The sequence below is a fragment of the Rhipicephalus sanguineus genome, chromosome 8 (genome assembly GCF_013339695.2).
Source record: "Rhipicephalus sanguineus isolate Rsan-2018 chromosome 8, BIME_Rsan_1.4, whole genome shotgun sequence".
Classification (NCBI taxonomy): Eukaryota; Metazoa; Arthropoda; class Arachnida; order Ixodida; family Ixodidae; genus Rhipicephalus; species Rhipicephalus sanguineus.
In genome coordinates this window covers 141426545-141441463 of record NC_051183.1, presented here as the reverse complement: position 1 = coordinate 141441463, position 14919 = coordinate 141426545, and the positions used below count along the sequence as shown (strand labels likewise).

Here is a 14919-nt window from a genome sequence, read left to right as displayed (position 1 = left end):
TTCCCAGCATCGTATATATGGAGGAATTAGGCGTCAGGATGCGAAAAACACATCGCTGCCAATTTCGATGGTGACTAAAATCTGGACCCCGATTCTGAATATAGAACTTTTTTTTCTGCAGTTATGTTTTAACGAATGCTGACCGCACGGGGTGCCTCACAAAGAGAAATGCTTGGGTAACCTTGGGCCGCCACGAAATCACCTCTTGAGACAAAAACATTCTAACAGAGTACTGCCAGTCGGCCTGGCACGCTAAGTTGCTCTCTGGTGTGGAGGGGTGTCTTTTGCGGGTTGAAAGCTCATGAACATACTTATTAAGAAGAAGAAAACGTACGGCAAAGACGGTCATGTGTTGGCCGGGCCGTTAGCGAATGATCTGCGGGACGCGTGGTTGGGGCACCTTATATACGGCTTCAAATAAGCGAGATCACGACGACATATTAGTCGGAAATTGAAGGAGTGCTTGCCACACTGGGAACTTGGGGGCTAGCAAAGATTTGCAAGTGCGTGCCTGGCTTTCTTTGTATGTTTCTTTCTTTCTTTCTTTCTTTCTTTCTTTCTTTCTTTCTTTCTTTCTTTCTTTCTTTCTTTCTTTCTTTCTTTCTTTCTTTCTTTCTTTCTTTCTTTCTTTCTTTCTTTCTTTCTTTCTTTTCTTTTCTTTCTTTCTTTCTTTCTTTCTTTCTTTCTTTCCTTAATGCTCCCTCATAACTATTTCCGTTATCCATGCCGGGAATTGTACCTTAATCCGCATACCTCATATGTAATATTTCACCAGCTGCAGACAAAAACAACGGTCATGCGTTCACATCCAGGCAACAATGAATTGTGGTAACGTGAATTGACGAGTAACCTCGATAAAAGATCAGATTGCCATATCAGAAACGGCTGATCGAGAGAGCTTCAGTTATTGGAAAACGGCGCATACAAATACGCCTATGACCGGCGCACCTTCGAGGGCCGCATTTCTATTCGGAATGACCATAGAATGGCACGCCACCAAGCGAATGTCAGGAGAACCCCCACGAGAAGAGTCAGCAGACGGCTTACTGGCAGCTGCGGCAGCCGCTCCCTTGTTCGTCTGTGTTCAGTGCTGGGCAGTATCGAAGATACATGTATCATAGATACTATCTTAGATGCTCTATGGGTATCTTGTACCTGTATCGCGATACGTCTCGAAAGACGAGTATCTGTACCTGTATTTCCGACACATTCGATAATGTATCGTGTATCTTAAGATAAAAAATACTTCTATCGCAACTCAGCCGTGCGAAACAATATTCGCTGGCCAAGCTCCGCTTCTCAAGCTGGCACAGTTGCCACTAAGCCATCTGAATAAGTCTAGGGGCAGTGACGTTATTTTATTTTTACGCCAGAGTCATCCAGTGAGGGTACAAGATCAGGAAGACAAGCACGCGGACGTCTACGCCCAGCCTACGTACCTTTTGTTTTCTCGATTTCTTTTCTTTTTAGTTGCGCCAATGCCATTACACTTGCTCTTAGCCACTGTCCTGCGCCGCGTACTCCCCTGCGTGCGGCGTCTATCGCGCAAATTCTGATGTTGTTACATTGTGGCTTTTGCGCCTTGCTCCGTAACGAAATGTGATGCGTTCAGAAATGAGGTAGCTTTGCGTCGCGTGGATTTTACATACCAGCGATTTGAAGGATCACGTGGATTTAAGTTTAACTTGAATGCAATGAATTAACTCATATGCAAATACTATTCTAACACTTTAACACGACAGGTACTGATGCTAGATCTAGTAGAGCAAGCGTTTACCTAACAGAAAATATCTTGGCATACCGTATTTTTACCTCCACCTACATTTATTCAAAGAATTTATGAAATAATAATTTGATTATTAGCACAAGTGCTTTCTTAGCTGTCATTCTGCATCACGTACATTACTTAGGTATCTGCACTGTTTTTCCGGTCTGGTCACTGCAGTATGTGTTTTGTAACGCGCTTCCAAAAAAGATTGCCGCTTTATTCCTCTGTCTGCTTTATTTCCACTACTGTTTACACATTTACACGTTGCCAAAGCGATTTTAAAAGCAAATATATATCATTATGTGGGCGTGCCTTTAGTATACAGTACAAAATGTCGTGCTTGCCGCTTAAGAAAATAGCGAAATTGAGTCTGCATTAAAATAATGTGAGGACACGTCCGCTCCGCGGCTAGCGTGGAACGAAAGTTCTCAACACCGTCCTTCACCTGTGTGTTGCTTTCATAGCCAGCACTGCGCCGCTTCGTTTTGTACGTTTGTTGATAGGTGGCAACACACTGCAAGCAATTTTCTTGTTGAAGTTTTGAGAGCAAGATGGCAAGATGTTTTCGGAGCTCAGACGCTTCTGTAATTGTAAACATGGTGACGCAGAGTGGTGGAAGTATTTCGGCGGCGGGAATTTTTCCGGTCACTTTCAGCAGTGATGTGTAAAGAAACCATCTTGGCGACGAGGTTTTTTCACTGGATGTAGAAGGCTGTGAAAGCACCGAGAGTGACAGCGACGATCAGCTGCTAATTCACGAGGAGCGAGTTGCACTTCACGTCCTCTCGTGAGTTATTCTTTTTTTTCACGCTCGTAAGTCACTTTGATTCTATTTAATGTGTAATATTCTTGAGCGAGAACAAAATAAAAGCATAAAGTTTCTTGTGCACTGCACTTAGCGCCACTTATTGTGGATATTATGGAGCGCCGCATGGCGCAAACACCCTCGACCTCGACCAGCGGAAGCGAAATGGTTAGGGCGATGAAACGTGCAGTTACGGCCACGATGCACTCCACTCTATTAATTCACCTTAACTTCACCTGTACCTTCCGAACGGCACTGTTGTTCAACGAATTTTCGCAACACCGAATTCTTCGACGTTCCATGAAGCATACGTGTGCATTCTTTTCGATATTCATGTTTCGAGCTTGTTGATTCGACCTGCAACGTCCAAGAGAACTGAACTGTGGATGGCGAGAGTTTGAGCATGGCAGTGGCACAATCGCTACTGAATGAAATGTTGAATGCCTGTCTTCCGTTGAAGAAGTAATTTCGCGTTCCTGACGGCGCAAGTGACGACGACGGCGTGAAACGTTTGGAAACCATCCACACGTTAAACATGTGGTTTCGTGCAAAGGCAATAGCGCTACTTGCTCGAGCCCTACTACTGTGGCAACTTCGTTAGGCAGGCTCGATACGTAACACCTCGGAGCGCCGTTCAGTCCATACGTCAATTCTAGTTCATATAGTTTTCTGTAGCACGCACAGGATTTCTCAAAGTATCGTTGATGCACGGTAACGGAGCCTAAATATAACCTTTCACACCACGGAAAATCAATTAGGTGGCGAGCATTTACCACTCCATCGTTTGGGCAAGTATTGTTGTCCCATATTCATTTCAGTGCGCTGACAACCTCATCTGGTGAAAGTGGTACGGGCAGTATGTTCGTACGTCCTATCTCTTCGTACTGGAAGGGGGTTTATTGAACGACGTCGGGTAGCAGGCAGATAGCCGGCACAGCGAAAAAAACCAGGATTGATCCCTCCGTCATTGGAATCGGTGTAAGACAAAAGGGAAACGCGTTCTCGCAGAAGTAGTTGGACGTTTATTATACACTGAAATACGAGAGTTGGCACAATGCCTATTGGTGTTTGGCAGATATAGAACTGCTTGATGTGGACACACCGACGTTGACGCCTAGTTGCATATCTCCGTTACTACTAGTGTTGCTCAGGCCGTCCCATTCACACGAGGATAACGTACTTAGATATAGCGGTGGGACAGCCAGAAGAGTGCCGTTTATGGGACGCTGAGCTGCTTTACTGAGCTTCGCCTAATGCCGCCATCCCGCGGCATGCTGAAGAGTTACCGGAAAGATCACACTATAGATCACACCATGGCCGAGCTCGAAACGCGGCAGGAAACGCGACGGAATTTGTGTCTCCCCTCTAGTCTGACAGTGATTTATCACGGTTCAAGCGGGAAGCGCGGTGTGACAGCCAGGCGTGCGTCGCCGAGCTTTTTTCTAACATGCATTATTGCTATTGCCGAGACTTGGGCCACAATCTCGCGGGGTAAGGCTTTGGCAAAATTACGCCGAATGGGTCGACGTAGCAACGGTGCGTGCTGGAGCTAATCGCTGAGGTTATGCATTACTTCATACTGCCATTCCCACACGTCAGCGCCACCCCACGAACAAAGAACACTGCGAGGGAAAAGTGTGAGAAATAAAAGGCAGGTTCGTAAAGCCTCCTGCATGTGTGACCGTGGCGCAGTGGTTGGAGCGTCCGTCGCCTATTGTCGCGGACCGACATGTCGTGGATTCGGCTCCACCTTACGGAACTTCTGTATTCAAGGTTTTTTATTTGACCTATGAACCTGTACGTGTTTCCGTGGCGGAAATACGTTAGAATTGTCTTCGTGGACCCCTGCATAGAACACTTTCGTGTTAAAACTGTCCAACAGGCTCAGCCCCAACAGCTCGCGATCAGCGCTCGCGGTTTTCACTAACAGAGCGCCCCACGGGCGATTGTCTTGCTCATTCACCATTACAATATCCCGGTGACGAAGAGGAGCCATCCTGGCGAATGAAGGTGATGAGAAAATAGGAAGGTCGTAATAGGGCTTGAGCCGGCTGACGTGAACCGGATGACTTTCGCGGATGACTTGACCTGCTCAATTACATAGGGGACGAGGGAGGGGCACTTGACGCCGTAAGGGCCGGTATACCTCGGTGCAAACTTGGGAGTCAAGCAAGCAGAGTGGTCAAGCAAGCAGATCAAGCTCCCTCGTATGGCTGTCGCAGCCATATGAGGGAGCCGACGGCAAAAGTGTCCTGGACCAGATTGCGGTCATGGCGATCTTTTTGGAGAGCTTGATAAGAGCGTGAATGTGCGGACGAGCTGACAATGAGGCACGAGCTGAAATATTACCTATATCAATAGAGACTACTACGAGAGTACTGTCTTACCTGCAAACGCTCAAAGTTTTTGTTTACGGAGATGGTGAATCTTTGCTTAAAGGAAAAGGAGTATGAAACAAGAAATACAGAAATGTGAAACGTTCTTTACTTTCGTACTAATTATGGTTTTCAGATGCTTCGATTTCTGATGCCGCGAATTCTAAATAATTACATTAGCAAAGGTATAAATGTGTCTCATTTAGGTGTCGCAGAATTAGCGGCTGTTTTTGTTGTATAAACTATGTAGCAATTTATTAGGTGCAGAAGATTGCAGAAGGTTTCTTTGTTGTATAAGGTATGTATAAACCACGTTTTCAGTTATGTATGATATTGTGATGTCCTTCATCTGCTGCCATTATTCACAAAGGGGCGGAGGACCCCTCAAGCCGTCATTACAGCTTTTCCTTCCACCTCCTGTTAAACTGTAGTGCGACGAAACAAATAAAGCAATTCATCAATCAAAGCTGAACAAAGTTAGGACAGCTTGGCAAGGCCCCGAAATCCGGATAGCTGGATGTCATCTTGTAACGCCGGAGGGAGTCTGCACAGCGAGCTAACCATAAACAACCGCATTTATCCCGTGAAATTCGTAGTGCTGCAGCGTCGCTCGAGATATGACATCCTTGGTATGGACTTCTTAAGCCTTCATGGTGCAGTCATCGACCTGAGATCAAAGTCCATAACACTATCTACAGAAAAAGCACTACTGCTGCACACTCCTCCAGGAAGCACGCCTTGAATGTGCCGGAAGACACGGTCACAATTACCCCTCGCTCCAGCGTCATCATTTCTGTCGGCACTCAGAAATCAGCAGACCTGGAAGGCGTCGTTTAAGGCGACCAACACCACTTTATTTATCGCGAGATTTGCGTCACCAGAGGAGTAGCCTAGTTGCGGGGAGGAAAAGCAACAACGATGCTCACGACGTTCACCAACGAGTATAAACACGTCAGCAAATGCACGACGGTCGCCCACATCGAAGAAATTGTGGAAGCCACCAATGCTTTCGCCCTCAATCGACGTCAATCTTAGCATTCCGAAGCATCAACAATAATGGCTCAAATTCCTGCTCTTGGAATACAAGGACAGCTTTTTGTCGTTGTGAAGAATTCGGCAAACCCCAGTCGCAAAACATCGCATCATTGCAGAAGAAAGTGCAAGACTGCTCCGTCAGAACTCGTACAGAGTTTCGACGCGTTGAGCGCGAGGCCGTAAAGAAACAAAGCGACGGAAAGCTGCGCGACGGCATCATCCAACCGTCGAAGGGTCCGTGGGCGTCACCGGTGGTGTTACTGAAAAAAAAATGCCCCCACCTCCCCGAAGGGAAGCGTGAGGAAATGGCATTTCTTGCGCCGAGAGTACACGGCGTAGTAATTTTAATGGCGTAAAGCTGGACAAATCGACGCGCTCAAGTGTCTCCCTTTTGGGCACCTCTTTTAACGAACGCTTCCTACGTGCGTTCGTAATCACTTCAGGGATGTTACCACCGCCTTCAATGCAGCACAAACGCGTTTAGAACGCGCTGTTTTCAGGCTCTGCCAAGGCAGCACAAACGCTACAAACGCGTTTCAAACGCACTGCATCATGGAGGAAGGAAAAACTAAGGAGAGGCCCTATCGTATCCCAATGCATTACGAAAAGTGTGGCGGAAGTGACGTCAGACTGCCCTCTCCTACACACTCTCCACACACGCGGGAGCTCTGATGCGAGCGCTCTCACACGCCAGAGCGCGCTCCTCCTCTCCACTCACTCTCCGCCACTCCGCCCGCACCACCTTCTCTGGTTGCTAGGGGCGAGGATAAGCGCGCGCGCCCGCAGCTGTTGCTATGAGAGAGGGAGTGAGAGCGGAGAGGCGCGCGGACAACGCCGGATGCCTCACATAGCTCGACTAAGAAACGCATTCGAATTGAAAAGAAGGATGGAACCATACGTTTCTGCGTCGATTATCGTCACCTGAACAAAATCACAAAGAAAGACGTGTATCCTCTCCCACTTATAGACGACGTCCTGGATCGACTCAACAGCGCGAAGTACTTTTCGTCGATGGACCTCAAGACCGGCTACTGGCAAATCGAAGTCGACCGAGAGAAGACTGCATTTATACCATCAGACGGCCTCGTCAAGTTCAAGGTTATGCCCTTCGGTCATTGCTCGGCGCCTGCGACTTTCCAACGCCTTATGGATACAGTACTAGTAGGCTTGAAGTGGCAGACTTGCCTCTTGTACTTGGACGACGTAGTTGTGTTTGCCTCAAACTTCGAAGAACACCTACGTGCGGCTTGAAGCTGTACTTCAAGCAATCAAGAGCTCCGGACTCACCCTGAAGCCAGAAAAGTGCCGCTTCGTGTACGAGAAGCTCTTGTTCTTGGGCCACGTTATTAGCAAGTCTGGAGTTCACCATGACCCGGGGAAAACAGCTGCCATCGCTGCCTTTCCGCCGTCCACCGACAAGAAGGCCGTACGCCGATTTCTGGGCTTGTGCGCCCATTACAGGCGGTTCGTCAAAAGATTTTCATGAATCGCCGAACCACTAACGCACCCCACGAAAACCGACGTGGAATTCAGCTATCCTCTTACCCAACGCTCAGCAGAGCTCAGTCAGCTATTCTGAGAATGTTGCAGATGGGGTCTTTCCCATTGCGGGGCATCCTCAGTAAGATGTACTCGGACGTTGATCCTGGTTGTCCCGACTGCAGTGAAACCTTTTGTTGCATGGCTCACATGCTCTGGCGATGTCCCGCGTTGCCTAAAACCCTTCTATCCAGCAAAGCCGAATGGGAGGTGTCCATCAGAAGCACGGCACTCCGAAAGGAAGTCCAGGCTATCCAGAGGGCCCAGAAAAGGGCGGAGCGTCCCGGCGTTCTCTCCTCTACGTAGGCGCGGCCAGGGGTTACAACGGCCTCCCTTTAGGGGGTTCTGTCAGTAACTCCTCAGGATCCAATAAAGTTCGTTGTCTGTCTGTCTTGCGCCACTCTGAACCAACTACCTCCTCATAGTACCTTCAGCATTACGTCCAGAGGTGCTGGAAGCTTTACACGACGACCCGACGGCCGGACACCTTGGTGTTTCCCGCACGCTCGCGAGACTACAAGAAATGTACTACTGGCCTCGCCTCACTGCCGACGTCACCCACTACTTAAAGACTTGACGAAACTGTCAGCGACGGAAGACACCGCCGAAAAGGCCAGCCGGACATCTTCACCCGATCGAGCCACCTCGCTGGCCGTTCCAGCAAATCGGGATGGGCTTACTGGGGCCATTCCCGACGTCGGTTTCCGGGAAACAAATGGATCGTCGTAGCTACCGTATACCTCACCCGGTACGCCGAAACCAGGGCCATGCCCAAAGGCAGTGCCGCCGAGGTAGACAAGTTCTTCGTTGAGAACATCGTCCTGCGTCATGGTGCTCCAGTCGTCCTCATCACTGACAGAGGTATGGCCTTTGCTGCTGACCTTACTCAAGCGATCTTGAAATACAACGAAACAAGCCACCGCCGGAGCACAGCCTACCACCCACAGACCAATGGCCTCACCGAGCGTCTAAATGAGACCATCGCCGACATGCTGGCCATGTACGTCGACGGCGAACACAAGACGTGGAATGCCATTTCCGCGTACGTGACTTTTTTTCATGCACGGCCGTGCAAGAAACGACGCAAATGACGCCATACAAGTTGGTATACGGAAGAAATCCGGCAACGACAACTCGACGCGATGCTACCCAACGTCACCGACGAAGAATACCTCGACGTGACTGTCCACTTTCAGCGCACCGAGGAAGCCCGTGAGCTCGCCCGCCTACGCATCAAGAATCAGCAGACGACCGACAGCCGCCGTTACAATCTTCGATGACATTTCGGGGAATGCCAGCCCGGCGACCGTGGTTGGGTCTGGATGCCGATACGCCGACGTGGGCTTAGCAAAAAACTCCTTCGGCGACACTTCGGGCCATGCAATGTTCTTCGACGTCTCGGCGCTCTTGACTACGAGGTCATCCCGGATGGCATTACGAACTCCCAGCAACGCCGCGGATGACGTGAAGTCGTCCACGTCGTGCGCCTTAAGCCGTTTTGTGCGCGTTAGCGAACCTGTGGACTCTAGGTTTTCCTTTGTTATTGTAATTTATTTGTCTACGCACTTGTTTTTTCCCCTTCTATGTTCTTTCACAAGCATCGGGACGATGCTTTTTCAGAGAGGGGCAATGCCACTCCCGCTTCTTCTTTTATTTTGATCTATTCGGGTTTGACTAGAAAGACCGGTTAGCAACGCTCGACGCTGCCCGCGCCGCAGTGTTCGAGAAGCTTCGCGATTGCAGCAGATGACTTTGTCAAGATGCGCACATGACGCCAAAGTCATGATTATTCCAGAGGTGGCGGAACCACCCGTGATAGGGCTAGAAAGTTCGATGCGTGATGTATAAAAGATGGCGCAGCCCAGCGATGTTCAGTTTTATCGACGGCCGACGCACTGTTCGCCGCTATCAGTGTATGCTGCAGTTTCACTTTCCTTTTCCCGGCCACAAGTTCGTCTTTCCCGACCACAAGAGTTTCATCTTGGACACGCCACCTGCTGCCTTCGCCGACGTCATGACCCCGTGACAATACCTTCACGCATTTGCTGAAGTTCGTCCTGAGCCTGTTGTGCTCGCACGGAAGCCAGTGATGAGGGCCATGAGCCGATCAACAAGCTCTGCGACCGCAGGTAGGTCTTCCTGCTCTGACACGCCGCGACAACCAAGCGGACACCTTTTGCAAAAAGAGTTCTCGGAATAATGCTCCGTCTACAGTGTTTGTTGTTTTGCCGCGCAATAGTTGCATGTGCCGGCACAGCTGCCTGGGAGCACGGTCGCCATGGTCCGTGTCCCGAGGCATTTGCTGTAGCCGCTGCGATTCGGGGGGGGGGGGGTCGTGATACGTTGATGAGGGTTTCTTTTAGCGTTGAATGTGCTTTTTCGGCAGGTGGGCCGAATAAAAGATCCCTTATTTCGCTAGCTATGGGCGGCGGTAGACTGCTTACAGCGTAGTGGTATGTGGTAAGGCCTGCTGTGATGGGCCGTGCTGCGAACTGCCCATCTACATGAATAAACCAGAGTGCGGGGTCCACGGTCCAAAGGGGGGCAGCTTACTGTCGACTGAAGAGGCTGTCGGCGTAGCGTCCGCCGTGGACATTGAAGTCATAGTGCCGGAGTCCGCTGTCGACGACGAAGTCATAGCGACGGGATTGCTCAACCCCGGTGGTTGCACCACGATTCCGGGTCACCGATGTTGTAACGCGCGGCAAGGCCGAGCTAAACGATTATAAGCAACACGCGTCCCAAACAACAGCTGAACTTGTATTCGCACCGAAGCTCACGAAGAAAAATTACGTGGTTCCTCGTGCATGCGCTCTTAGCATTGCACACGGAAGCGCTGTTCCGCGGCGCTACAAGAAGGAGTTCGGATAAAAAACGCCAGGTCTGCGCTGAAACCGCAGCACAGTCACAGCGAAAGCTGAAAGAGCGGCGTTTTTAGAGCCCGTCAAGCTCTCTTGGGGCTACAAAACAAGTACACTAGAAAGGTCCTGTGCCTGATGCTGTGCCTGATGACGATGAAGAATTATGGCATAGCCCTTTGTAATGGGTTGGAAGCATTCAACAACCTATTCGTTGCGCAATTCGCATTGTGTGACGCCTGGTTGCAGAATTCGCGTTGTGCGACGCTTGGTGGTTATTTTACTCTCCTACAACGCTATATTGCATATGCTAATGTGGTTCCTTCCCGACATGAAGCCTGTATAGGACCTTTTTGCAAAGCAGTTTCAAGCACCGGCATGGCTGAGAGGTTGAATACTGGGCTCCCACGCAGAGGACCCAGGTTCGAACCTCGTTCCATCCTGGAATTTTTTTCTATTTCGTATTTGTTCTTATTTCGAGCGATACTGGTTACGGACACCGGCGGCGGCGGCGGTGGCGGCGGCGGCGGCGGACAACTACGGCACCAAAAACGGCCGGTCAATTGGCCGCATAAAAAAAAAACAGCAAGATAATATTTGGCAGATCCCACGCACCGTGGGAGTCGTTATGCGAAGCATGCGCGGGATGCTGACTTTGGCGTAATTTTTCACATTGAGCGAAACGTTACGAAATGATGCTTGATAAATGCAGAAGTGGTATACGCACACTCATATGTTGAAGAGTCAAATTTCTATTATATAACCTGTTGCTTACAGTTGCGTAACGATGGCAACAGCAGCATGGGTGTTAGCAACACCAGACGCGGTAAGCTTGTATGTAGTGCTTATATTCTTCAATACTGGATAGCGCGAATCCAAACAGGACAAAGAAGGAACACAGACGCACAGGGCAGGCGTAACTCGCAACTAAGCTTCATTCAGGAAAGTTTCCCTAGATATATACACTGTTGAAAACAGAATAGTGGGGCAGAGTCCTGAGGGTGGGTACAGGAGGAAAAGGAAGAGGAGAACGATGGGATTCGAAGCGAGAGTCCTCCTCCTCAAATGTGTTCATGTCATTAATTCCTAAAAACTTAAGCACAGTGCGGTTGGTATGGGTGCCAGGCCACCGTGGCATATTTTTAAACGAGATGGCGGATGTTCTCGCGCGGTGGTCCCTAGATGGTCCTGCAATGTACATTGTACCAGATACAGACTTTATTACTGCATCTAGATTCCGAAAATACGCATTACATCAGGATTCCATGAAAGCAAGATTACCACAGCAAGAATATGGTCACCTTTCTTTTCCTTGGAACAACAAATGGTGTCCCTCTCGTAAATTGGAAGTGTCCCTTACTAAACTTCGATGCCGTATTCCTCCTCTAAATTTTTATTTACACAGGGCTGGTCTGGTTCCGTCACCTCTTTGCTTTTTATGTCAAGAGCCTGAAAACATTGATCACTTTTTAATACATTGCCGTCGTTTCTCTAGTCACAGGAAAAAACATTTCGAATATTTATTCAGAAATTTGAACATTCCTCTAGATTCTGCAAATATTCTTTCCCTTGGGGCGTCTTCTCTGGGCCACAGCAACAGGAACGTTTGCATAGCTGTCTGCGAATTTCTTCGAGACACAAGAAGAGTTCCTTATTAAGTTATTTCCTATTGCAATTTGGTATTTTATAATTCTTTTCTCTAATTGATTATTTTCGATATTACGGTTCTTTTCTCATTCTATTGGCACATAACCCAAATATTCTTATTTTATTTTCAATACTCGCTTGTAGTCCGATTAATTCAATTACTTTTGCCTAAATTTTAAATTTCCATGTAATGTTTACCGCCGGTTTCATGGCCAATCCCCCTTTGTGGGTAAGAGCCACTAGAAGAGGATCAAGCAAGCAAGCAAGCTAGCCTTCATGTAGTAAAGACGTGGTCCTGATCTACGACCACGGGTCCTCGTTGTTTACATTTTTGGTGCCGTGAAACCCGGGAACTGGTCAGTGCTGGACAACGATGTCTTCGACCGAGCGTCTTCGGAAGGTGCGTGGGACAGTCAGGGCCAGCGTCTCACGAAATATTACGCTCCTGGCAGGACTACTGCAGGACCCCGACACCGAGGCGCGCGAGGTCAACAGGCAAGTCGCCGTTTTGAAGGCTAAGGAAGCTGAGCTCCGCCAGCTAGACAAGGACATTCTCGATCTCACAGAAGACGAGGCTATTGAAGGAGAAGTTGAGGGCGCAAACGACTACCGCGAGAAGATTCTGTACGCGATTGCTGATGCGCAGTTCTTCCTGTCACAGCGTCAACAGGCGACCGGTCTCAGCGGCCCGTCTAGGAGTGAACCCAATGACGAGCGGGTAGCAGCCACCCAGAGCAACATCGGATCTGCTGGGGCGCCGCCAGGACCCGTCAGTACGCCACGCTACCGGTCGGTCGCGCTTCCGACGCTTCAGGTCCCGACGTATGCCGGAGATTTACGTCAGTGGCAAGAATTCTGGGACCATTACAGTGCCACGATTCACGAGAACACCGAGTTGCCGCCCATCGAGAAATTTAAGTATTTGCTGACGTACCTGACGGGAGCGGCCAAGCGAGCTATCGAAGGCATCAGGCTGGCTGATAACAACTATGAAATTGCCGTGACAACACTGAAAGAGCGCTTCGGTCGACAGGAATTACTAGTCAACGAGCACATCGACCAGCTTCTTGCATTGTCGCCCGTGAGGAGTTCCAAGGAAGTGGAGAAGCTTCGTGTGCTTCATGACACCGTGCGTTTCCGCGTAAGTGCGCTCGAAGGTCTTGGTGTACCACCTGAGCAGTACACTGTGGTGCTGCATCGGGTGCTAATGAGGTGCTTGCCAGAAGACTTGGCGATAATGTACCGACAGAAGAAGAAGGAGGAGAGCACGCGCGGTACTAATGCATCAACAGAGCCCACCCCCCCTGAAGCGAGAACGCACAAGGCGACTGACATTTTAGCGTTCCTGAAAATCCAGGTTGAAGTGCGTGAGGAAGGGAAGCAAGAAGCGGCGTCATCGTGTACGCACAACTCGATCACGGTACCTGGTGACCGAAATTCGCCGACAAGATCTGCCCATGCCTTTCCATCGGCATCTGCGCTTGCTGTGACGGAATCCCTACAGCAGCGAGCTCGGTCTTGCGTACTGTGCGACAGCAGAGCTCACAACCTCGCAGCATGTACGGCCGACATGGCCGTCGAAGAGAAAAGAGCCAGGTTGCGCAACGCTCGTTGCTGCTACAGGTGCGGAACGCGCAGTCATGTCGCGAAATTTTGCCGAGTTTCCCGGAACCTCACGTGCAACAAGTGCCGACGCCGACACCTAACGGTCCTCTGCGAATTGTCACGCGCTGTCGCAATGACCGCTTCTCCAAGAACGACCGAGCAGCTGGTTACGTCTGGAACTACTTCCCGGACAGTAACCACGGCTTCAACTGGTAAAAAAGGAGCCAAGTCTGTGCTGCTTCAGACTGGTCGTGTTTGGGCGGAGAGCGGACCACGACGACTCCTGGTGCGTGTGATGCTGGACAGCGGCAGCCAGCGTTCGTTTATCCGCACCGACGTTGCAAAGAGATTGCGGTGTAGAGCCCTTGGCATCGAAGAGCTCTCATTGGTGACGTTCGGAAATGCAAAGCGGCGGCATCATTTGCGCTGTCAACGCGTTTCTGTCACGCTGCGTGGACGATTCAACGACAGCACCGTTACATTGGAAGCACTAGAAGTACCCGAGTTATGCTCCGCGACAAGTCCACCACTGAACACTGAAGTGCTCGAGCTGTTGTGCACCAGAAAACACGATGCTGCGGATCTGTTCGATCCAGAGACTTGGCACCCAGATGACATCAGCATCGTGATTGGCTCAGACGCTTATTGGAAGGTTGCCACCGGAAGCATTGATCGCCTCAATGAGGAACTCACTGCGGTCGAAACGTTTTTTGGGTGGACCGTACAGGGAACAAGCTCGCATTACGAGGCTACAGCGACTTGTGCCCTCCTCATGTCGGCTGGTGTCGAGTGCGACGAATCGGCTATGTGGCGCCTCGGCACGATTGGTATTGACAACCGGATGCCAAGGAAAACACAAGAACTTGATATGTTTGAACATTCTCTGAGCAGACAAGCTGTGAAGTGCAGTGCCCTGCGGACGTCGCCGAAGCGAACTCGTCATTGCACGATCCGAGTGCGCAAGCACATCAACCGGCTTGTTCCCAGGCAGCAGAAGGAGAGCCAGGCACAGAAACTCGCCGCTGATGTGATGAGTTTTAAATGCGAAGCATTTCTTAGCGAACCTCAGGCACTTTGGCCGTTTCTATCTACGTATCTATCTATCTATCTATCTATCTATCTAGCCGCCTACGTCTGGGCGCTCTCCTGGTCGTCTCCATAACATGTCATATACCAAAATTGGCCTAGCAGGGGATCAGTGTACGACAAGCACGATTCACTAGTCATGACATGAATAACGCAAAATACCTGTCGCGTACGTCATGAAACCCTTTCTCTCAGTCACGT

General features: G+C 49.8%; 1 protein-coding gene across 1 annotated transcript; it reads left to right on the top strand.

The window, feature by feature from the left end:
- The first annotated feature begins 12400 nt into the window (after positions 1 to 12400).
- On the top strand, positions 12401 to 13848 carry LOC119403550 (uncharacterized). The gene is made up of 2 exons (XM_037670478.1): positions 12401 to 13168; positions 13651 to 13848. The coding sequence occupies exons 1-2, from the start codon at positions 12401 to 12403 to the stop codon at positions 13846 to 13848; spliced, it is 966 nt and encodes a 321-aa protein (XP_037526406.1).
- The last annotated feature ends 1071 nt before the right edge of the window (positions 13849 to 14919 follow it).